Raw genomic sequence first — 25,683 nt, 5'->3', positions numbered from 1 at the left:
GATTTGCCGTGATCAGGAAGTTATTTTCTTGCCTGACAAATACTGCTGATACACATTCAGTGTTTCACATAGTGAAAACATACCTGGTTTCATGTTGGCTGTCCAAATTATTCCGTGCACCACAGTTTTGGTCATAGAAGACATATTTATATAATTTTCACAAGTTTAATACAGTACAATATTGTACTGTTCTCATGTAATGAATGCTGGCCCCAGTGGCGGAGTGGTTAGCACATTGAACTACGATGCCAGGGGTCCTGGGTTCGAATCCTGGCCTGGACATGGATGTTTGTGAGTGTCCATTCATCAATTTCATCATATCATCCATCGCTCATCCCCATCTTCACAAATTAGCCAAAAGTGGCACAAAAAGCAAAGTAAAATGAAGCAAATCAATCAAACCTTCAATCAATGAATGCCCTATCAAATGTGGCTTTGAAGCTCTGTCTCCTTGTAATTAGTTTGAATTTCATAACTTTATTCCATCTCGTCAATATGATGGGAGAAGGTGGTGTTTCTGTAACACTGTAAAATAACTAGGGATATTTTTAAAAGCCACTTTGGTTTCCTCACAACCTCCCATCCAGAATTCCCAGGTTCAAGCTGACACATACTTTTATCAATTTCATTCACCTAATCATTATTCATCCTCATCATCGAAATTAACATCTTAAATAAGCAGAAAAGCGATGTATGATAAAAGAAATACAAGATATTCATGAGATAACAAACATATTTTATTTTACAACCAGTATTTTTACTGTTACCATGCTGAATATTGCCAATGTCATGATGTCATGGTTTCAATGGGAACAGATCCATTGTGGTATCACTGAAAGACAGGTAAAAAAGCAACAGTGAAAATTGGGCAAAACCAGGACTGGCTCAATTGTTCAGATAGTAGAGCAATGTCATGTTAAGCCAGGCACCGGTTCATGTCGTGGTCAAACCTGTATTTTTCACTGACATTTCCACGTTCTTATTGCCTGCTGGATGCTTTCAGGTGGCTACTTCAGCTGCAATGACGTTCAGGAGAGGCTGCTCGTTCACGAAAACAAGGAGTACATCCTCCAGCTAGCCGGGAAGAATGTCTCCATATACTGCCATGATATGAATACTACCTCACCCAAAGAGTACTTAACACTGCCAGAAGGAGAGCGGGAGAACTACTCAGAGATTTATGACAGAAGGTAACAGGCTCATTCTTATTCAGTTTTTTCACTTGCCCAGAAATCCTGGAAAATCCTCACTCTGTATCATGAATCTGTAGAGCAAGGTCGCACACAATAGTAGAGAAAGGAGGAGAAAAGAGGTGGGTGGAGAAAAGCTGTGAGTGCTGCTGCAAACAGCTGGTAGCTGCAGCTATGCTTTCCCATTCATTAACTCGCTGTCCCTCCATTGGTCGAGTCCATGTGCAGAAGACTTCTACTTGTTTTTGTTTGCTTGGTCCAGAGATTCGAAAGACAAAGTGTAGAATAGATGGGCAAATTGACCTATTACTAGAACAGTCTGGTCAATTGGCCTGTTATGACATTAAAGTTAATATATTATCATGATAAGATTTGAAATTGTTAGGCTAAGTTCTGAGTTCCACATTTGTGCAATAATAATAATAGTTCTTGTCATATGATTGCTCCAAATTTATTCATATAATGCAATTAAATGTGTCTGAAATTCCTATTTGAACTAATTTCAATAAATATGATGTTTAAAAAAGCTCATTTGGATGAATTCATATTTATAACAGTTATTTTTTTGACTGATAATATCAAGAAACAATATCTTCAATCATGTGTTCTTTCAAAGAAGCTAGACAAGATACATTCAGATTTATAATTAAATTTATTGAAAATTGTGTACTTTTGCATTGCTTCAAGGTTTATATACAAAGGTCAACTCTTTAAGATTGTTCAGTGTATAAATATGATGTCATTCTTGGTATTTTGTAACAATATGCAAGAAAACTGTAATTGTAATTGCTAGATAAGTACAGTGTGTCCGAAAAGTCACGCAACCTGGTGTTTACGACCGTATAACAAGAATAACCAACTTTCTCCTTTGTCCTTAAAAGTGCCTTAGTGTGATAGCCTGAGGTGAAACACGTCTGTTAGTATCACGTGACAGCAACAGTGTTGCCAGTGTCCCTCGTAATATTGTGAAAACACCGATTTTTGGAACAGTCCATTTATTCCCTTGTGCAATGTTTTTGAAACTTCGTCAAAGTTCTTTTTCTGTCAAATTCAATAGATGGCCATCCAAATTGTTTGTTGGTATTGTGAAATGTTGCAATAATTTACCTCCTTGAATTCTGTGCATCAATACACACGATTTGCAAAAAAAAAAAAAAAAACCGCCTTTGGCAACACTTTGCTTATTTGTTATTCAAACCTGCATGTTCTTTCATATGTTTGTCTCTCTAAATTTTCCCAATATACAGGGCATTCTGTTGGTAGAAAGCGTTTCTTGTCATTCCGTTTCGCTATACCGTTATACGGTCGTAAACACCGGGTTTCGTGACTTTTCGGACACTCTGTATATTGTTATATACATTGCAATATAGCCATAACAGAGCAAATATGTATATTTACTTCACAAACCTCAAGGACCAAAATATAAAACAAAAACAATTGAAGATGACACATGCTAAAAAATCTTTCTGGAACTAATCACTCTGATACTAGTGGTCTGTGACATTGAAAAAAATCTCATGACTGAATTAGGATAAGTACAAATGTAGCAATTGGCGATTGCTTCATATTTGTACAATTATTAATGTTTTTAAAAGATTGGACTTTGCAATTTAATCATAAATAGGTTGCTTAAGCTATGTAGAAGCCTTTTTTCTCATAACCGGATCTTGATAGGACTTTAATCGTGGCATAATCTTTAAAAAAGATTGGAAAGTTGTGGAATGGCACTAATATGTATAATAAACGCCATATTAAATTTGAAGCAGTAAATTTATATCTGCTTTCATCTACACAAAGAAGCAATCTTATAAGTGATTTATAACCTGCCTGCCAAAGAATCAGAATAGGTGTTGATATAAGATTGGATCTCCACCACCGGATGGATCAAATTAGTTTGGTATTGACGCTTGTGAAGCCCGGGAAGAAACTGGGTCTACGTCACTGTGGGAGGGTGAGTTGCTGGCATGCGAGCCAATCAAAATCTTCCCAGTGCTTCACACGAGCCCTGGTTACCTAGCAATAGAAAACGTTTATCATGGTGTTGCCGTTTATCGGGCGATTGTTCCTGGGATCAGTTTTCATTTTGTTGGGAGAGGATGTGTTGTTTGTTTGTTGCGTTGCTTTGATATTTTAACCGGTCCGTTTGTGTAGTGTTTACTGAATTTAGCATATTCTTTGTTGTATATAGCATGTTGATTTAGTGTGTGAGTTTTTTTGTACATATTTTTCTGTGTTCTGCTTGTGTGAAGAATGCCAAACACACGAGACAATACTCGAGATGACAATGTACCAAAGAGGCCATGCACTAAAAGAAAGAAAGCCTTTGGTAAAGGAATTCCTCTCAAAGGCCAAACGCGGGAGATTGTTTGTTCTGTGCACAAGAGCAAGAGAAAAACAATGGGGGTCCAATCATTTCTGTAAATAAAGTTCTGGACAGGACTGCTGCTGCTGTCGGCGTGTCTACGAACACTATTGTTACCATAGGGAAAGAAAAATATAATGTGGTGGAAATAAATCAATGCGAGGCTTGAAAATTGGAAACCCCAGGAAAGAAGAGGAATATCAGAAAACGATTGACAAATTTAGATACCTTTAGATGCTATTCGTCGCCATATTTACTTTTATTATAAGAGGAAAGATCATCCCACTGTTGGGAAACTGTGCATTTCGTTGAAAGATTCGAGACTTTTTCAAGGTGGGGAAACATCTTTAAGGACAGTCATAAAATCTCTGAGATTCTCATTCAAAAAAATTTAATGGACGCAAAATACTGATGGAAAAAACTTAACATTTCTGCATGGCAATGTAGATTCCTCAGGGAAATTAGGAAATTACAAGCACAATTTTGACGAAATCGTTTGGCTTGACAAAACCTGGGTAAACGCCAATCACAGTGTGAATAAAGGATGGACTGATGACATGAGGGTACGATGGGATAGTTGCTTGGGATATTTGAAAAAAGTTCCACAAACCACCGTGGGTCTCCTGCGTTAAAGTCAGATACCCCACCAACTACACTTTTGTGCACTTCAGTTGCGGTATAATTGAAAGATGGGCAGACTTTAATGGCGACTTCGGAAAGAAATGGTTATTGCACGTGTATATATTAAATATTTTCAGAATGGATTGAAAAGGTAACCTGTAAACAATGCTCGTTTCGTTAATTCGTTCATGTTGTAAGGGAGATGGAAATGAAGAGGGAAAACAATAACACATTTCATCATTGTTGTTCCTTTTCATAACATGTTTTCCTCAACACAGCATCAGACGGCTGCACTGCGTACCGTACCGTACCGCATGATATGGCAACACCGTGAGGCATGTTCCTTCAGCTCTCATTACCAAATTAATTTTGTGGCAAGTATAATACCTCAAATGGATGCTTTGAGGAATGTTACATAAAGTGACACATATATATTCTACATTTAGACGAGATTTAGCCAGATGTTGAGTTTTGAAAATTGAAGAGCAGAATTGTGGAAAATCTGGATGAAGAAATTTGTACTGATTCTTCTTACAGAAGATTGTGTAAAACATATTTTCTTTATTTAAATTTCACTTATATGTTATAAATAAATGTTTTCCAATGTATAATTTGATGATATTTTAACTATAGGTTTTAGCTTGGTTATAACAATATATTTTACATAAAATTGCTCAAACTGTTTCAATACAAAAAATTCTATTTCTTAGTAAATGTAAGACAGTGATTCCTTTTCAGCACTACACCTTTATTTGAATTCTGATTGCATGCTATTACATATCAGGAAGTTATTTGATGTGATGATGTGTCAATCAGAACTTCAGATATAACCGAGAGTATTTTCCAGTCACATTATTTGTGATGTAAAAAGTAATTGGGGAGACATGATTTAACAGAATGGATGATATTCAGCGAACAACTTCCCCACAATTCATTGTGCGAAGTCACGCCCGCTGCCATGTTCCCGGCAAGCGTTTCAGAGCGTGTTGTAAACACAGTTGATAAGCATTGTGTTTACAGTGTTCGAGGCAGTGATTCAAGCTACAATTGTAATGATGATATACTAAATGTAGTCCTTCGCATTTTGCTTAGTCTCGTAACAATGAGCAAAGTATCTAAAAAGATGTTATTTCCCCACAAAACAGCACTCTCTAAAGGTATCTAACATCCGAAAGACATGCAGGACTAGGGAGCCTGTTTCTCATGGAAGTAATCGGGTCATCCCATAATGTAATGTGGCTAATGCTGTCCTCGTATAATCGAAGGATCTAAAATTCGATTCCCGGTGCAGGCACATTTTTAACGATAATAGTCCATTGGAGTATAAATTAAATTAGAAACACTTTGTTCATGATTGGGAAAAGAGAGACGCGGTAGTATATAAATACGGAGAAACTAGTACTCACTTTTATCCGCGAAGCTGTTTTTTCTTCTTTTTCGATTAATTTCAGTGGCCACTGCCACCATCCTCGTTGGAACTTGCTGCGCTGTTGCTTGGCGTGCGTCTTTGCACGCCAAGCAACAGCGCAGCAAGTTCCAACGAGGATGGTGGCAGTGGCCACTGAAATTAATCGAAAAAGAAGAAAAAACAGCTTCGCGGATAAAAGTGAGTACTAGTTTCTCCGTATTTTTAAACACTTTGTGTTGTGAAAACGATAAGTTATAGTAGATATGTTCCGAAGTGCAAAATGGATGATATTCAGCGAACAACTCCCCCACAATTCATTGTGCCCGCAGTCATGATTCCGGCAAACGTTTCGCAGCACAGAAAACATGTTTGATAATCATTGCGCTCACAGTTTTTGTGACAGTGATTCAAGGTACAAATATAACAATTATTAACCAAATGTAGACTTTCACATTAGATTATATACCAAACGTAGACAACAATTACCAGAGTATCTAAAAAGCTGCTATTTGCCACAAAACAACATTGTATAAAGCTATGTAACACGAAAAAAAAAATACAGGACTATGGAACCTGTTTCTCATGGAATCAATCGGACCTATCAGATAGTGTAGTGGCTAATGCTTGTACTCGAACGATCTGAAATTCGATTCCCGCTGGAGGGAATTTTGAAGAAAATTAAAAATATATTTTTTAAAAAAGCGAATTAAAACAAACTTTGTCTCGTGAAAATGATAATTTATAGAAATGTTCTGAAGTACAAAATTGTGTACCATATTTTTTGAAGCCGTAACGTATCATTGTCGCTTTTCGTATTTGTATTGAGACAGGCATAGAAGATATGCTGTACAAATATATGCATAGACATTTTACAATAAAATATATGCATACTTCGAACGCATCCAATGATTAATAAGCAGTATTTCAAATTTTCTGTTAACATTAGAGATTGTACAATAACCACACGCGTTGCAAAACATGCGGATGTAAATAGTAACACAAAGGTCATATAACGCTAGCCATAAACACAGTACTTGCCTTTAAAATAAGATTAATATTTCACCCCGGATTGGAAAAATCACGCCATCTTAACCACCGAAGAAACTGAATGAAGGTATGATGTTCTCTCACAAATAATACATAAACAATGGCTCACACACATACACAACGCATTAATTCACCAAAAGGAATCTTCATTTGAAAATATACAATAATAGTAAAACAATTAAAAATGTTAAACATTGGCTCATTTTCATGCACGCAGCATTTGCTTTGCATTATGCTTGCTATGGCTTGCCAGACAGTGCCGGAGCACGTGCGGTTTGGCCAGATTTCCCATAATGCTCTCTGTCGCTGACGTCACATTGAATATCATGCATTGGTTAACCATGCTGTCTTCGCTATTCTCACTGTATTTTCGTATTACTGTTACTAGAATAGTTGGGGAAATTGATCTGTTTCCCAGAATATATGGGCGAAATATCAGGTAATATTCAAATTGATTGACACATCCAGTTAATTTTATACATACTGTATTTGTAAACACTAATTCATCGCAGCTGCTGTTCATACAACAATAAGTAACCAAAAATGTGTGTCTTGCAACTCCATTTAAATTTCATATTTGTAAAACTCAAAAACCTATTTTAGTATGTTAGAACACTACTGAATGATCTGGTAATTTGTGTGTATCTAGTAGTTTATTTAGTGAATACCATTCTCATGACTGTAAGTGTGACTTAAATTTCTAGCCTACAGTTAAGTTTTTCATGTGAATGTGCAGGACATAACACCTTAAAAAGAGTATAGTTCATCTAATGTAACTAATACAGTGTGTCCAAAAAGTCACGCAACCCGGTGTTTACAACCGTATAACTGTATAGCGAAACGGAATGAGAAGAAACGCTTTCTGCCAAGAGAATGCCCTGTATATTGGGAAAATTTAGAGACAAACATATGTAAGAACATGCATGTTTCAATAACAAATAAGCAAAGTGTTGCCAAAGGTGGAAAAACATTTTTTGCAAATTGTGTGTATTGATGCACAGAACTCACTGAGGTAAATTATTGCAACATTTCACAATACCAACGAACAATTTGGATGGCCATCTATTGAATTTGACAGAAAAAGAACTTTGACGAAGTTTCAAAAAACATTGCTGTTCCATTAATCGATGTTTTCACAATATTACGAGGGACACTGGCAACACTGTTGATGTCACGTGTCATTAACAGACGTGTTTCACCTCAGGCTATCTATCACACTAAGGCACTTTTAACAACAAAGGAGAAAGTTGGTTTTTCCACCTTTGGCAACACTTTGATTATTTGTTATTAAAACATGCATGTTCTTACATATGTTTGTGTCTAAATTTTCCCAATATACATGGCATTCTCTTGGCAGAAAGCGTTTCTTCTCATTCAGTTTCGCTATTCCGTTATACGGTCGTAAACACCGGGTTTCGTAACTTTTCGGACACTCTGTATTTGTACAAATGAGCCTGTGATAATTGAAGGATATGTACTAACTGGCAGTGGCGGCTGGTGGTCTGGGTGTACACCTTGGTATTGCATCCAGAAGGAGTGTTGTTACTCCCACCCAATTATTTCCACCCGTTTCTGTTAATCGTATTGGCAATCCAAGTTATGACGCACCTTTCCCCGATAATGAGATGATAGCAGAGTTATATTTCATGAAAATTTATTAAAATAAGGTTTATTACAAATTCGAAATACCCCAGTGATTTCTTTAATCGATCACGAGAGATGATGTGTTGTTTGGTCTCTTTCGTGTCCTGTACAAAATTCAGCATTCGACAACCTAACAAAATCACTCGCAACGCTATACCGATAAACTCTATGGTTTGTAAGGGATAATAATAACGCCAGTATTTTGTGTAATTACCATGTTTTAATAATGTATGTTATCTTTCTTCAATGTAAATATGTCCCATCACAACCCCAGGTTTAATGCCACATAAACATTTCATCGTACACTTAAGTTAATTACCATTTTTAATGTACTTATTTAATTTAGTCATTGCCACAATGATCTCTGAAACCGTAATCAAATGCAACTAGTTCTTGCCAGCACCTTTACAAAAATTATGTCAAATCTGTGACACATAGTATAAGTTACAGATTCTCATTCGCACTGAATAACGAATTGGATTGACTGTTCTGTGACAAAAATACATTAAACTCTGTTTATTTAAAATTTTCGTTAAACTTCCAAATACAAGTCTAAATGGCACCAATTCTGACAATGTGAATGTTTTTAATTCAAACCGCTGGCATTTTTTAAAACTATGTTTCCAGCACCTGTATCTTTGTATTCCACTCATCGCATCTGGCCTTCCTTCGTTGAATACGCTCCTCACTACATGCCATGCTCTCTCTCCTTCCTTTCCCTCCCTTCCTTTGTTCGGATTTTGATGCTATGCTCGAAACCACGCAAGGTGAGAGAGATCGAAATTTCCCTTGTGGAAAAAAAACCCCTCAATTCGCAATGATGGGTGGGGTTATTCTCAACTTTGTCACACATCAAGGAATGGCAAAATTGCAACACTACATGACAAAGAGGTAACAGCGCATGCCCGTAGGTACTATGTGTCAATTCCTGGTGCGAGGCGAGTCAGAGAGCCCACTGATATAAGCCATAAGAAGAGCCTTTCTGCTTCCTCTACCCGCTGTTGAACAGTGCCACTTCAGTATGCATGTGCACTTCCCAATTTTGTTCATGCACATTTGACGTGGGTTACTCCGATAGAAAAGCTGACATAAGGAAGTAAATGGAAGTTGATGTTGCCCGGGAACATTTGATGTTTTGAAGAAATGGCGTTCAATGAATAAATATAATAAAAATTAATTACATTGCACTATTTGGGTGTGCACGTGTGAGTGCAGGCAGCAGCCGCTCCTGCTAACTGTTAATTCCTTGAATTAATGGAATGATGCAGGAGTTATTAAATGTGGAATTAGCATAGCTTTATCCTAAAGAGCACATTATTTCTGTTGGCATTTCACAATTTAAAAAAAATTAAAACCAGTACTATGAATTACATATTGTGTGGAATCAGATATAGCTTTGTTGATTGTTTATATGCGAAAAAAAACTGGGTCTGATCCATTATCACTTTGAACCGATACCAACTCTGATACCAATACTTGTAGGGATTCCCACCAATACCGATAACTTAAGCACAGCAGTGGCTCAAGGGGGAAAGCCGCCGTGCCATGGCACTATCCTCAGAAGAAACGCATACCTTGCCAAAGTATTGTTAAATTAATACATTGATAGTTTACAGACAAGGAGATTCGAATCTTGCAATCTGACAAGCTGACGTGACGACTGCCCCAACCTCCTCACCACATCACCAGCTGTTTCGTACCCTCGTGAGGCAGCGGTCCGAGCTGCCCAAAAGCTGGCCTAACAAAGTTGACACACATGCAGAGGATTGAAGAAGTCTCAGCAAGGAACATTTCCACCATGAGCCGGGAACAAGGTGGCAGGGGGTGGGGTTAGCCCAAAAGACACCAGCCATGCCAGTTTTCACCTGGCACGGCAAGGGAACTTTTGCAGTGATGACACAGTTGCCATCTTCAGAGATAAGTTGCTAAATACGACTGATTTGTAAGACCTGTTGGAGAAGTAATTCGTGAGAAAAGTACTATCTACTTTTCTGTCTACTTTTGGAGAAACGAACCTAGTATTTTTCCCAAGTTAAATTAACATTTTCATAATAGATAGATGAGCCTAGATGGCCATCCAGACTTAATTAAAAATATAAAAATAAAAAATCTTATGGTGATGCGAGTTTCCTTTGGCATTTCGACAATTTCTTTTTACAACAAATATTTAGGATATTTTTGACATCCAGTTCAAACACGTGTGCATGGAGGAGGAGAAGGTGAGAGGATTTGTTTTTCCCTTCCTCTTGTAATTGTTGTGTTTTTAGGGAAGTGTCCTGTAGTATATAAAGATAGGTTAGTGAGTGAATATGAATCGGATTAGTGCATTATTACTTAAACACACACTGTTTTCCACGTTACCAAATGAGGATAAACATCTTGGCCAGTGGCACAACCTCAAGGAGGGGGCAGAGGGTGGGTATTGGGGAGGTTTTTTTTATCACGTTGGCACTACCCATCATAGTTGCTGCCGGCCGCCACTGCTTAAGCATTGAAACAATTAAAAGTTGTTCAGAATGTTTACAAATATTAATATAAAAATATTCCATTGCAGTTATTCTAGATAAGTCTACCACAGTTTTCCTTTAAGGCCGTACTAAAGGCAATTTTGTGGTAATTTTTCGCTAACAGATGGCAGCACAGTTTGCCATGGCATGTTGCCAGATCTCCGCGTAATCAAGGTAGATACATACAGGTTGGTCGATTAGGGTAGTCCTTGATGGGATATGACGTCACGTTGGTTAGCAGATTTTATTGAAAAAATCTAACTAGATGTGGAGCAACGTAATTGTTTATCATGAAATTTTAGTTGTATGTTCTTACTGAAAAAAAATACAACAATTTATCAGCAATGCAAGATAGTAATAGTCGTAATAGTAATATAAAATCCCTTGTATTGTATTATGTATTTCTTTTAATGTTTCGAAAGCAGAAGAGAACATACAAAGATAGCTGTAGTTAATTCAAACACGAAATGCATAAAATAAGAAGAGTAATTGAAATAATTGAAAACATTTTGCAATTACGTTTGAAGCGAATGCTGCATTGACTGTAGAATTCACTTTATATGACAGTACTTGAACATATTTATATCTTTTGTCGGTGACGTTAGCAGATTTTCTTCATAAATTTGCAGAATTTCGGTGAACATCTTGTATTTATAAATATTAGCGCTCTCTAACGATCCTCAATCTTTTATCCTTCAAGTGAATAAACATGTAATTCTGCACCCTTATTTTTACTGAGTTTTAATATCGCGATTTTGAAAGAAAAATGTCAGAAGAATCCTGGATACACAATAGAAGACATATTTCTTATTTTTATAATAGTTCAATATTAAATACAGTTTTGTACCGCATCTAATTTATTTGCATGACATGTCACCACACAATGTCCTGTTTCATAGTTCTTTACGGATTTCGTCTATTCTGGTTTTCAGTTCTGCAGCTGGTGTAGAATCTTTGGAAGTATCAGTAACATTTTCAAGTAACAGTAACTGTAAACTACTTACGTTATGAAATTAGTAATTGTAACTCAGTTATTTTTCCACCTAACTAGTAAGTTGTACAATTACTTTACTGCATGGAAAGAAATATTAAATTGAACCAAATGTTCTCCTCAAAGAATGGGTAAATTGACGATTATTAAAGCCGGCCCCCGTGGCGGAGTGGTTAGCACATCGCGCAACGACACCAGGGGTCGCGGTTTCGAATCCTGGCCTGGGCATGGATGTTTCTGAGTGTCCATTCATCCATTTCATCATATCCACTCATCTCTATCATCGTAAACTATCCAAAAGTGACACAAAAAGCGAAGTAAAATAAAGCAAATCAATCAATCAATCAATTGATGATTATTAAAATCTCGAGACCATGAGGACAATTTTGTATTTTTTTCGTCAAGAGCCAGGATGTATTCCAAGTTTATTTTTATTAGAACACTTACCATATAAGACTACATACATAATCTCCAACAATCCTCATGGACAGTAATTTTATAGTTCAACAAAAATTCTAAAAAATATTTGATTTGCTCAACAAAATGAAATGAAATGTTAATCGTCATTGCTTTGTAACAGAAGTTTACTGTGAATTTTATTGCCTCAATGTTGGTACATGAAATGTAAGAAGTAAGTTATAATTTCATGAAACTTAATGCTTAGCATTTAGTGGTCATCGGTGGCGAAAAGGACATCGCGCTTGCAACTCATGATCCGAACAACGTCTTACGAGATGAAACAAATTTAGAGTAAAGTAACTGTAATAATAACTATGTCAAGTACTTTCTAAAGAACAATAATAACAGTAATTATATGCGAATTACTTTCTCAAGTGATTAACTCGGAGTTACTTGTAAAGAGTAACTATTCAAACACTGCTGATATATCATCGAGTTCAGCAACATATTAGTATGAATTGCGAGGGAAGTTGAGCCTCCCCTTTGGCAAAGTGGTAACGTAATCGCCTTGTAATACAGGAGTCCCAGGTTCGATAGACGGTGAGTGTACAGTGATCGTCAAATAAAAATGGGACAACTAGATCCTGAAAATCTCCCTTCTCTGCAATGCGTCTTGTGTGTTATCTAAATCTACGGCGATGAGTGATGTAATGGCAAGTTCTGTCACTGACGTTGAGTTAGGCAACACACATAACGCATTGCAGGGATGCAGGTATTTCAGAATATAGGTGTCCCATTTTTATTGCCGGTGACTGTATATAGTGGTTTCGATCTCACTTTAAACTGTAGGTCCAGTCCGAATTAGCCTTTCTGTGTATAAAGAAGATTTAAAAAACGTATTTCGAGGGAAGATACAATACAGTAATAAATACAATTAGAATAGAAGTTCAATAGCTTACAAAATAATTGTTTACAGGGACTACTAAAACTAGATTTTCGGGATATATCAAATCATATTTACGTTGTTGTTTCAATGCATATTTATTATTTTTCTTTATCGTGCCCTGCAAAACATTATTGCGTTCTCTGTAACTCTCTGTTCTCTGTAGATGAGGTTTTGTATAGTATTGGAGTAAAAGTGGGGGCCATCTGCCCCTCCCCCTAATTGCCGCCACTGTCTGAGAGATATGCTTTTTGCAAATCATCATCGTATTCAGGAAGAAATTTATTTCCTTAGGATTTTTGAAAATACCTCTAAAAATTTAAACTTGCAAGAATATCAAGGAATGCGTACCAATGCTTGACAGACAAGACAAGTAAGTCACACCCCTGGCACTGTTTTTTTTCTCCTGTTTCCCCTAATATACAATTTACAATTGATGACCACTTGCTATGAGATATTATTAAGGCTTGAAATATAATTTCTTGTGCATATTTTGGACTCTTTATTTCTAGTAAATCATCACCATTCAATCAAGTGTCTACGCTAGCAAGCAAAAATGTATGTACTCTTCCATGTAAAGTTCAAACAGTCCACTTTGTTGATTTACAGTATATTCCGTAGAAGCTTATACACCAACTGCCATGGTTCGCAACTGCCATTGTCGGTCAAACCTATTGTCCTTTTGTACAAATTTCAATAGTGCTCTTTACTATTGGTAGAAGACACTTCGATTAGTTGCTCAAATGCTCATCTGCAAAAGGAACAAATAAAAATAGTTTTAACATCGTATATGAGACTATGAACTTACAAAACATGTTTAAAAAATATTGATATTACATTGTTACAACCTTAGACAAGTTGAGTTAATAATGGAACTTACAGATGTTGAGTAAATGGATTTGAAAATAATGGATCCAATTTGCACTATAATGCTTAACGATATCGTCCTGTTATTAAAGGGCCGTTTGGTTCACGATATGAGCTCACTTCAATGATCTAACTTTATAATGAATGTTAAATATGATGAGCCTAAAACAAAAATTGGCAAAATAATTGTTAGAAATATTTTCATAGAGTGATGATTGCAACGCTATATGGAGTGAGGTTCCTCCAGGTTCGAATCATGGTTTCATGTATGTATTTAATCATTATCTTTGTTCCAATCATCCATTTTATCAAATCATTATTCATCATCATTGTTCCAAGGAGCAGAAGTTGGAGGTAAAATAACAGAAATACATTATGAAATGTAAATTCAGTTCCTACTATATTTTTATTAAATTATTATAGTAGACCAGCCAAGAAGCAAAAAAGCTTAAAAAAACTTTTATCTGCATGGAATGTTAATAATAGGCATCCATGCAAAATTAATCAGTCATAGGTCTGAGAGAAAAACTAGTCAAGCTTCAAACTCACTGGTATTTGAAGTAAACTATTTAGTACAAACGGCTACTGAAATCCAATCTGATATTGAACCAAATATACGTAGCATAATCAGGACAAATTATGATTTCTATGAAGCTCTGTGTCATCCACAATTAAATTATTGCCCTTGTACTTGCAAGTATGGGAACATTTATCTATACCGGTACTCATTTTGAAATTCTCAGTAAACATACAGACTTGTATTCGATAGACGGTAAGATTTTAGTCTCATAACTGTTAGGGTGTACTTTTACACTTTAAATATATACAGCATCAAGTTATTGGACGAAATGCACTCTCATTATGAGCCGTCCTAAATTATAAAAGGACAAGAAAACAGAAGAGTTTCATACAGTTTACAAAACCGGTTTTCTGACGTGTTTCTGTAAAGGAAGATAACAGAACTGTGTCCGAAACTTGCAACATTCAGGGATCTCACATGACATCTATTCGAATCAAACCTAACTTAGCCTGACCTACTTAATACATATGAATATTTGTGAGCTGCTTCAAAAATAAAAAGAGAAAAACTCTTGTAGAAAATAGGTCAGCAAGTACTCGTTTCAACCATGTACAAGGACAAAGTAAAAAACATTTAAACAAACTACTGATTTGTAATAAACATTCCGAGGTTGTACATGTGAATAGCACGAGTTTCGTAGGTTTGGAAATTAACTTACAGGAATGAAAATAGAGCATTTTATGCAATATTGATTTAAAGATATCAGATATAATCTATATTAAGCTACGTATATTTTATGCTATAGTAATGATCTCAAAACGGTAGTTATTAGGATTATGCCTAACATAAAATATAACATTCTATTCTGATTTTACATTTACAAAGAATTATCAACTTCGTTTGGAAGTTAAAAAAGTCATGCAGTGTCAAGCGATATTCTCACCGATATTACATCAGAAGATATTTCTTCAACATGTAAATAAATTATACATTTTGCCTATATTTCAAACATCTTGCCTTTGATGGATAATATTAAGCAACAAGCAATTAAATATTAAGACTTACCTTCGAGTTTGTTCAGATTTTTAACATCCTCCGTGGAATATTTGTTATCTTGTTCTCGTATCTGTACGGAATTCGATATCCTCTGGTAGCTTGGTTTGATTTTCACTCTTTCAAGAACTTGCATTGATCATATCGTTAGACAACACGGAATGAAATATTGGCAACAGTGTATGCTAAATCTGCACCACGGAGTATATTGCGACGAAACGCCACTTCAAAAGTTTTAATGATAGGCACTACTCTCTGAAGGTACGAAATGTTTTCATTTTTTCACATAGTATTTAAGATGCTTGCGGGAAGAACATGTGATCTTTGTTTCACCACGAAATCTTCCATACTAGTCATAAAAGAAAGAAAATGCACCGGTATTAACAAAACTACCACTTCAGCGCCATCTGTACGCAGCAGTTTGAACATGACGGAGACCTTATATTTTCTGTTATTTACTTAAATCCCTTTAATCGTAACAAAATTATAAGATTCACATGTTCTCGTGAATAAAACGATCTTTTATATCGGAAAATTTCTTCCTTACCGAATCTATATTAGTTGTACGGTTACCCTTAGAAATTTGGGTCTATGCATTAGCATGGCTTTAGAACCCCCTTAACATGTTCAAAAAATTACATAAGAGACAATCTGAAGATGAAAATAGATATGATTTAATTATGAAATCTGATTTAGCCACGTAATATTGTTGTGAATAAATTAAATTAATCGTTTTGCATAATTTCCAGGATAAAAAAGCTCCAGAAAGTATCAGACTAAATTTCAACTAGTACTCTCTGATACTGATATCACTGGTATTGGCAAACGACGATGATACATTGCCGTTGCTCTCGTCTCAGCCCTAGAATAAACATAATGATCTCAGTTGCCAGATATTGAGGGTTGGTCTATGTGCCTACTCAAATTGTGCCAGTTCTAGCACAAAATTTACACCAATTGTACAAGTCAAGGTGTGATGTAAGCAACAATTTAAAACACCTCCATTGTCTTCTTCATTTTGGTGTTCACGCAGCACCATACCCACCTTGTTTTAAAGTGTCTGCATGGTTGAGCCCTAATGTAAGCGTTTGTCAGTCACACAATTCAAATGCTGTAAATAAATCATTTCTTTTCCAGGCTGATTAATCCTGACACGTGCCCATACAATGCAGAGCGACGTGATAACTGTGAATGTGTTCAAGACAAACAGAGAGCTGGTCTCACACTGTTCAACAAAGTCCGGTTAAATGTTACCTCACTTCGAGTAAATAGTAAGTGCCTTATATGATTCTAATTCTTGTTGTATTAACCCTGTGTGAGTATGTGACAAGGGGAGCCACTGTGGTTGATCTCAGATGGATCCTTTTGTAACTATGTCTCTGGATATACTGGCTCTGGTGCCCATTTAGCCTGTAATCAATGTGGTGCAACCTTGGAGCATGAAGGCATCTGAAGCATGGCGCTGATCACATCACCTCTAGCATGACTGAGATCAACAATGTGTGGGGCCCCACTTGCACATCCGCTTATGTACCTTCATAACACAGTGCAATGCACAGGGGGTAACTTTTGCTTCTCACATTTCTGATTTTCTGAAACTGAAGTAATGCACCTTAGTTTTCTGTTATAATATGTGTAACAGTATTTATAGTCTCATTATAGATACAGGGTGTCCAAAAAGTCCCGAACCATAGGCAAAATCACAGTATTTGTTCAATGTGTTCTCCATTGAGTTTCACACATGTTTGTAGGCGGAATCTCAAATTGTTGAGCACACGGGGGACATAATCTGGGCCAATGGCTTCACATATGTCCTTGATTCTTGTGCGAAGCATAGTCCATCAGATTCAAATCCGGTGAGCTTGGGACCCATTCGGCAGCTCCTCTGCGACCTATCCAGTGTTCCGTTCACGGCCTCTTCGAAAAGGTATGGGCCAATGATATGATGATTCCACATGCTGCACCACACCATAACTAGCTGGGACCCCTGCTGTTTGTGAGGTTCGTACCAATGTGGCTTATCCTTGGACCAGTAGTGCAGATTCTGTTTGTTGACCTCCCTGTTGATGTAAAAATTTCGGAAACAGCACACTGGATAGAAATGTAGTATCTTCATCTGTCTTCTCCAAGAACCAAGCACACATTTCCAGTCTACGGTCAGGATTGTGTTGCGATAGGCGATGCAAAAGTTGCACCTTGAATGGATGACATTTTTCCTTCAGGATATCATGAATGGTCGATCGGGAAACTTGCAACTCCATGCTGGTCCGCCAGATAGGCTTCTTTAGACTGGCATACACTTTGGCAAGCACTGCTTCCCGAACGTCTTCGTTAGTATGTGGCCTTCCTGACCGGGGCAAATCAGCAACAGAACCCATACTTTTGAATTTCTCCAGCAATCGTCCCATGGTGGTGTGGGATACTGGTTGTCGTTCAGGATGCATCAATTGAACTCACTGCCCAACATCTCGGTTTGAGTAACCTTCACGCCCACATAGCAGTATTATTTCCACACGTTTGTCCTGCGACAGCAGCATTCCCTACAACAAAAGAACTACAAAATTATTTTTTGCCATTTTGCCTATGGTGCAGGACTTTCCGGACACCCTGTACATATAAAAATCTATAGTTAAAATTATAAAACTGTAATTTAGTGTCTCGGTTCCTAATTTCCTTTTTATTGCTGTTGCATCACTTCTCTGGCTCGTGAGATTTAAGAAGATAGATAACTCGTAGAAAGAAATATATCTTCTTATATGTCACAAGCCAGAAAAGTGATATCTAGCAGATAATAACTGTAAAAGTAGTTTAGTTGCTTTTTAAAGTATTAGTAACTATACAAGTAACATTTCAAAATGAATACCTTGGAACCCTGATTTTATGTTCGTAGATTTTACATATTCCTGCATTTTGAGTTTTTTTATCTTAGTCCCCTGAAAAACATAACATCGAAGTTTCACTAACTGAATTACTTCTTTAAAAAGTAACTGTAAGTTGGTTACTTTTTTAAAACATAAGTTCGCGAACACTGTGAATGTTGCAACATTATATCCAGGATCCAGTGTTTCTTGTCCCTTGTTCGATTTGTGACCAGACACTAGTTTCATGACCATTATTAAACTCAGAATAACTTAGTTGTTACCAACTGATAAATTCTGTAATGTGCTATTTCTTTTCCAGCTCAAGACTTCACGTTTTCACGCCAAATGAAGGGGCAAAGGATAGCATACGGAGAGGCTGGGGACTGCTACAGCAGCTCCAACTGCCCTCAAGGTCGGTTCAGCATCAACCTCGTAGGAACCGGCCTCCAGGTGTCCTCCTACACCAGCTGGGTTGGTCACGGGAACAGAGCATCGCTCTGGATCAGTCGCCTAGAGGTTAGTGTACAGATCGTGGATTCAGTTCCTGGCGATCTCCAGTAGGAATTTTTCAAAATATGTTTCTAAATAAGCAAATCTCGATCTCTGTAATGTTAATTTTCTGAATGCATTCCTGAATTTGTACTTACAAATTTTTTGTTGTTTGTTTTCTAGGACAACCAGAAGGTGGTGGGTAAGTGTGGAGGCTACTGTGGGAATTGCACTCCACAACTACACATTGGACTCAAACTTGATGTCTTGCCACCGTAGTCCATAGGTGAGGGTTTTTATTTCAATTTTCATAATTATCTTTAGTTTTACAATTAAGGCAAAATTGCTGCAATTAGTGTCATGTTAATGTACTTTTTAAATTTTGAATGTATGTAAAATGGTTGTCATCGGTGGTTTTGCAACAAAAAATACATACAGATCTTTTGGTTCGAAGAACCACACTGATCTAGACAATGGTGAATGCAGTTCACACAAATTCTCATGCATTCTCAAGAAGAAATTCTAAACAAGCTTGATTTTCAAGAAAATGTATAAATAGATGTTCATAAAGATTCCAAGTTGAATTTGAAGAATCCACAAGAAAAATAAACTTTCAAATCAAAAATCAGAATGTTCTTAGTGCTTATTAAGATTCTCTATAATGCTGGAAGGAACATATTTATTGTATCACCAAATGATGTAGACCTTTAAAATGAAATGCTTTCAAATTGCCTAACAATTTTGTATGTTCAGTTCCATAAAGGATTCACATCATAGGTAAGGTCAAATAACGTAATGACCAAGGACGTTGATTTTTCAATTTTATTTTTTCCAGAATTGATGTTATTTTTTATTTTCATTGTTATTTTACCTAAAATTTGCATTTTTATTTTCGCACACCTTTCTGCTAAATATACCTAAAATAATACATTCATTGCACTTTCATACATTCAAAATGGTTGCTGAGGAAGTTATTTTTCATTACTACTTGTGCGACAAATATCGATGTTCCAGCTCTCATGGAATTGTAGGTAAGCACCAGAAGTGACTCCACCAAAGGTGGGCTCTAGTTCACTGGTTTTCTCTTTATTTTTCTCACCATCAGAACCCCGTCACTTTTGTTTGGTGATGGAAAATGTTGCAATAGAATGTGAGAAACCATAGGAAATATATATCTACACGTGGTTCCATGTAGCTATCAGAATTAATCCACCTAATATATGCTTTATAGTTATTTTTTTATGTATAAAATTTTGGAAACTTGCACATTATGCATGCACATACATGGTACATTTTATTTTTAAGCACAAAACATGTTGAAATTTGCACAAGAGGCCACAATTAATTTTTATGCCAAATTCACATTATTTTGTAATTTTGAATGCATGGAAAATATGTTTAGAACATGTCACTCTACATGCACAAACACTTTTTTGAAACAAAGAACGTTTTTCGATGTTATCGTTTTTGTGAAAAATCAAGGTCCCTAGTAATGAGGTGTCTGAAAGTTAGTATTTTTTTTTTTATCTCACTATCTTGGATATTTTCAGCAGGGCTAAGCTAATTTTCACCCATTTAATTACTTTAACATTGAGAATGCATGGATCCATATCTTCACATTCCCTATGTGTAATGTACAGGTGGCAGTCCATTCTTTGTTTTACTGAATTCCCTTATTTTGTTTCTCATCAACAGAAATTGTTACTGTATCACTTTGCCTTCATCTGTAAATACCAGCACTGCCATTGTCATGTACGAGTGACCCCACTGCCGTGGATGAAGATGAGTTGGTGGAGCCACTGTTCAGTCCTGCAGGAAACAACAAGAGTATTATGAGTTCCGTCAGACACTCACGATAGCCGTCAGGAAGTAAGATTAAGGATTAGACGCTTTGCTTTAAAATGATGATTTTATAATTTTTACCCTTCTCGTCTGCTGCAAAGCATTTTCAACGTTCTTTTTTTTTTTATGAAAGAGTATTGATAATTGAATTCACTGCCTATATTTGTAGAATTGTACCCTGAGAAAATTGGCGAGTGACAACTGCTGTAGCTGCTGCCTCAGCCCAGGCTCTGACTTGTTCATATTTTTTTTTCGTACAGGATGAATGTGTAATGTATGCATGGTCATTATGAGTGCTTATAGTGTGTTTAGTAGGTACATTCAAAAATAGAAATAAATATTAGTTTTTGTACATGTTTACTTCAGATATGTCAAAACATTTATTGTTCAATATTTTTTTGAACATAAGCTTTTGTATTTTATTCTCACTCCTATGTTTAGGCATAAAACAACAAATTTCACATCACTTAGAATTCCATTTTACCATGGAATAAATACGATTATAGGTTGTTGTTTGTAAGTAAATTGCGAAGAGTTTCATGACACTTTATTTTAAAATTATTTAAGGCGTTTCATCATATTTTATTTATGATTTTGCTTTTGTATGTACAAGAGCTCCCTCTTAGCTGAATGCTTAGCCTTGATGCAAGCCATTTGTGTTCAATCCCTGGTGGTAGCTCCAAAAGGTCATTGTCAACCCAGCATTATGAGGTTAATTGGAGATGATACTTGAAAATATGTACTGGCAGGCTGCAGCAATGGAAATCAAAGTGTTGGCTATGAGAAGTGTCACTTAAACAACAAATCAAACACACAAATCAATCTCTCCCTCATTTAACCACCATGTTTGACATTTGAAATTATCTCGTCACTCTTGACCCCACCCAAACATAATAATCTTGTGATGCCACTGCTGGCCACCATCACCAAATGAAAAGTGCTTGCTAGTCCCTGGCCTTTTAAAGTGCTGTTGTGCCACAGTCTCACAGTTGACCTTTAGAAAGAAGAGAAAATAAAGGGAAGCAATGCCCATCTAATGAATAGTGTGTAAATTCTTTTTTGGAAATTATGCATTGAACAGGCAGCTGCATTCAGACAAAAGAATGGATTTTCCTGCTCATGTCATTGGTTTGCACCTACTAAGCAAAGACTTGCATATCATTTTTATTAAAGTACTCACTAAATCAGTGCAACCTTTTCTTGGGATAGATGAAGTTTTTCTTTACCTCTTCTTGGCTGTCATCCACATGCCACTATCATTGTCACCTTTTGTTATTTTGTTAAATTAAGCATGACATAAGGTTATTTACTTGCGTTGTTGTTCCTTTCGGACATCTTGTGGGCAGTTGCCCCTCTGCTGCTCCCTAATCCATCCAAGCTGTAGAAATGGTAGATGCATTTCTTTTTTATGCTTGTGAAGAAATTTTTATGAACATGTTATTTCTGTCAGTATATTTAATATTACACATTTGTTTTATTTTTCGAAATAAAGAATGCAGTAATATTCTTAGAGAAGCAAAGATTTGAGTGAGCTTTTGAATTTGTTTTTAAACTAGTTTGCTTTTTAAGTAGGCCTTTTTTTATGACAATGAAAATCTTACTTGTTTCTTGGAATGTTTTACAAGGAATTAAGTGAGATACACCATTTTGTTTATAGGGGAGATGAGAACGTTCCTAAAAGATTGTACACTAAGAAAAAATTCGAAGCTAGGAATCTATATATTTTCGTAATTCTCTCTAATATATTTGTTAATTACATGTGATATTTTTCTTGTGTAAGAAAACCACTGGAAATGGATTTTTCATGTTTATTATTGTTTTGAATAAGTTCTCTGTTGTGAAACTTGATAAGCTCTAGTTTAGTCTGAAACTATTTTATTGACAGCCCTTTGGATTTGTCACGTGACCTTCAGGGTTTATTTTAGTTCCAATATTCCCCAGTGCTACTTGAGCACCGAGAATAGATTCTCACGAAGAATCAAATCCAGGACCTCTCCCATGAATGGGCTATAAGGGAATTCTTTATTTTTATATACTATCGCATAAAATTCCTTGATAATGGTTGAGAAAAGCATTGCGTACTTTGGGTGTGGGTCTGGTAGTCACCTACTGAATGTTCATACATGTAAGCAGTTCACACTTAGAAGATATTTCCACACAGTGTTACAGTATTTTACAACACTTTCAATGTCCATACCATATTTAGTTTTCATTTTAATGTACCTCTACAATGTTTCCTTACCTGCAAGTTGTCTGACCCATAAGTGACCAATTACAGCTTGGTAATAAACTGAATGAATATATGATGTTAATTTCCCAATTATCGAAAATATTTTTAGTGTTTACATAACCACTTAAAATTATGAGTTCATCTTCTGAAGAACATCTTTTAATTTGTAACTTTGAACTGTTTTTCGATACTGAACATCAAACCTTTAATGAAAAAGCCTAAATGGTTAATTAATGTATTAGACTGATTAATTTTTGCTGCAGTATTTTAGAAAACCAGGGTACATAAATAGAACTTTTATATTTATCAAATGAAAACAAATATATAAATAATACATAAACAGTTTGGGTGAGTTATTTATATTTCTGGCACACATTATCTTAGTTTAATCACCTCACAATTTTTTTTTTAAATATTGAAATACAGTATTGTGTAAATTTATATATTTGTTTTGTTAAATAAATGTTGCAGCACAAGGTGCTAGCTTTGCAAAATGAAGAACAGGTCACTCTATTTATATAAATATACAACCATCAAAAATATTGCAAATTACTACCAGATATATAAATTTATGTGCCACATTCAAAATTATCCTGTCAAATTGGGATATAAATTAATTTGTTTGTGAAATCCTCAGTAATGCTCTATCCCTCTTTTGTATCTACTGTGGTTATTATGTTATGTACAGAATACAAACTATCATCTTCAAGTGATGTGGAATTTGCTGTGGGTGACAGAAATGGAGTGCTGTCCACGACAGTTGTGAGTTTAGTTAAATGATGCATCTATGATGTATTGTGCTATAAATGTTTTTTTGTGTGTATGGATGTTAGCTTTATTAGCATTTGCGTGAATGGTTTGTAGTTTTTGTGTAGAACTAATGAAGCAATACCACTGCCGAACTGACTGAAGGAGCACGTGAATCTCATCTCGGTATTAACGGCCAACAAACTGAGCAGCTGTTTCGATTCTGCATTTTCAGCATTACTATCGGTGCCAAGTGTTGACCAGCATTTGAGGAGTTATTAGCGCATCAATACGCTGTCTCAAATCACCCAAATCGTGAATTTTCCTCTTGAACACAACATCTTTAATGAAGCCTGGGGACCTCGGTGGCCAGGTAGTTTCTGTGCATGTGTGACTCAACAGCACGATTGATTGTACAAGTGGACTATTGAAGTCTGGGATTGATGGTCTATTGACTGAGCTCCACTACAAGACAATATAAGGAGTCGTTTTCGCATTATAGGCACTTATTTTTGTATACCTCTAGCCTGGACACCCTCCTGTATTATGTAAACTTTCACAGGACATAAAAACAAAATCATATGGATGCTTGGCACCCATGCATGTGGCGCTAAGTAAACCCAATTGTGCATTTGGTAAGCTCGAAATGGGATCACTGGGTACTGATACCAGGAATTAAATATTCATAGTGTATTTGTAATTCAACAAAAAGCTTTGATAACATACTTTTTTCTTTCTTTCTTGCAAAGTTTTTTTGCATCTTGTTCTCTGTCTTGCGTTTGCAGGTGAAAGGTCCTCTGGCATTTCCCTCCAATTCCAGCAAATCTTCTTGCATCTTCGAATGTTCCTGGGATTTCATTTTCAAAGCTACATTCTCAATCCTAAGCTCTAACAATTTCTTCTTTTTTTCTTCGAGCTCTGACTGCACCTCTTCTAGCTTGTGCTCCAGGGATAAGGCCTTTTCCCTTAGTTCATTATTTTGGCCCTTTAGTTCCCTCAGACCCTGAAGTTGATCACTAACTCTTGACCTTGATTCCTCCAGTTCCTTCTGAAGACAAGCTTTTTCTTCCTCGAATTTAACTGCAACTTTTCTACATTCACACAAGTCCTCAAGTACTCTTTGCAGTTCACCTTCTTTCTTATCAACGATCTTCTTTCGACTAGACAAGTTGTATTCAAGCTGGCTTATTTGTTCATCCTTTAAACTGACAATATTTCCGCTAACTTTCAGTTTGTTGGTAAACTCTTCTCAATATTACTCTTTTCTTGGTCAGCAGCAACTGGAGATCTTCCAACTGAGAGGACAATGTTTCTTCAGAACTGAACTTGAGTTCACTAGGAATGAAACGGTAATGAATGAATAGAACATTTCTCTTTCATCTGGAAGGGGTGAAGCTTTGGAATTGTCTGGACAATTCTGAAGGTCCGATTTTTCTTGTATTAATTTCTGCCATGCTTTATTTGGAAGATGCACATTGAAGAGTTCATTGTCTTTTGTCTCTGGGGAAGTATTTTCTTGCTTTAGTTTTTCAGGATTTATTTTATTAACATTTCCCACCAGTTCACCAATCTCCAGCAAGAGATCTGAATGCTCTGATGTGTTCATCTTGACGTGCAACGCTTCAAGTGCCTAGGATCTAGAACATACTTTCTAGAATGCACATTTATTGATTGAAACTAGACCTGCAGTTTTTATGGGGCTCTTATTACTTACAGCATAATTTGTAATACTATACCTCTGCCAAGTGTAAATTTCTCTGTCACGTATTCTGACTTTGTTGTCTTTAGGAGAAGCTTTGAATTGCACCCGAAGCTTCAGCCCCCGTATTACTGTTTATACAACTGAAGAACAGCTGGCCAGTTTGTTCGTGATTAATATACGTACAAGAAACTTTGGGAAGGTATTGAACCTGTAAGTTTGTGAAAAATAATTTTAAGGTTGTACAATGTGTATCGATAATA

General features: G+C 36.2%; 1 protein-coding gene across 4 annotated transcripts in view; it reads left to right on the top strand.

The window, feature by feature from the left end:
• The window catches only part of AdamTS-A (ADAM metallopeptidase with thrombospondin type 1 motif A), a 553,824-nt gene extending 530,345 nt beyond the window's left edge, over window positions 1–23,479 (top strand). For all 4 annotated transcript variants that reach the window (XM_083134293.1, XM_083134294.1, XM_083134295.1 and 1 more), the window contains 5 exons: window positions 1,004–1,190; window positions 16,690–16,823; window positions 18,733–18,929; window positions 19,086–19,188; window positions 20,598–23,479. In XM_083134293.1, the coding sequence (XP_082990419.1) occupies window positions 1,004–1,190; window positions 16,690–16,823; window positions 18,733–18,929; window positions 19,086–19,181 (614 nt within the window). In that variant the 3' untranslated portion in view covers window positions 19,182–19,188; window positions 20,598–23,479. The remainder of the gene's footprint in view (window positions 1–1,003; window positions 1,191–16,689; window positions 16,824–18,732; window positions 18,930–19,085; window positions 19,189–20,597) is intronic.
• Window positions 23,480–25,683: the final 2,204 nt, after the last annotated feature.

This window comes from Lepisma saccharinum, chromosome 13 (genome assembly GCF_977018435.1).
Source record: "Lepisma saccharinum chromosome 13, izLepSacc3.1, whole genome shotgun sequence".
NCBI classification, from domain to species: domain Eukaryota; kingdom Metazoa; phylum Arthropoda; class Insecta; order Zygentoma; family Lepismatidae; genus Lepisma; species Lepisma saccharinum.
Note: the sequence above shows the minus strand (reverse complement) of the source record. Positions and strands in the feature narration are given on the sequence as shown.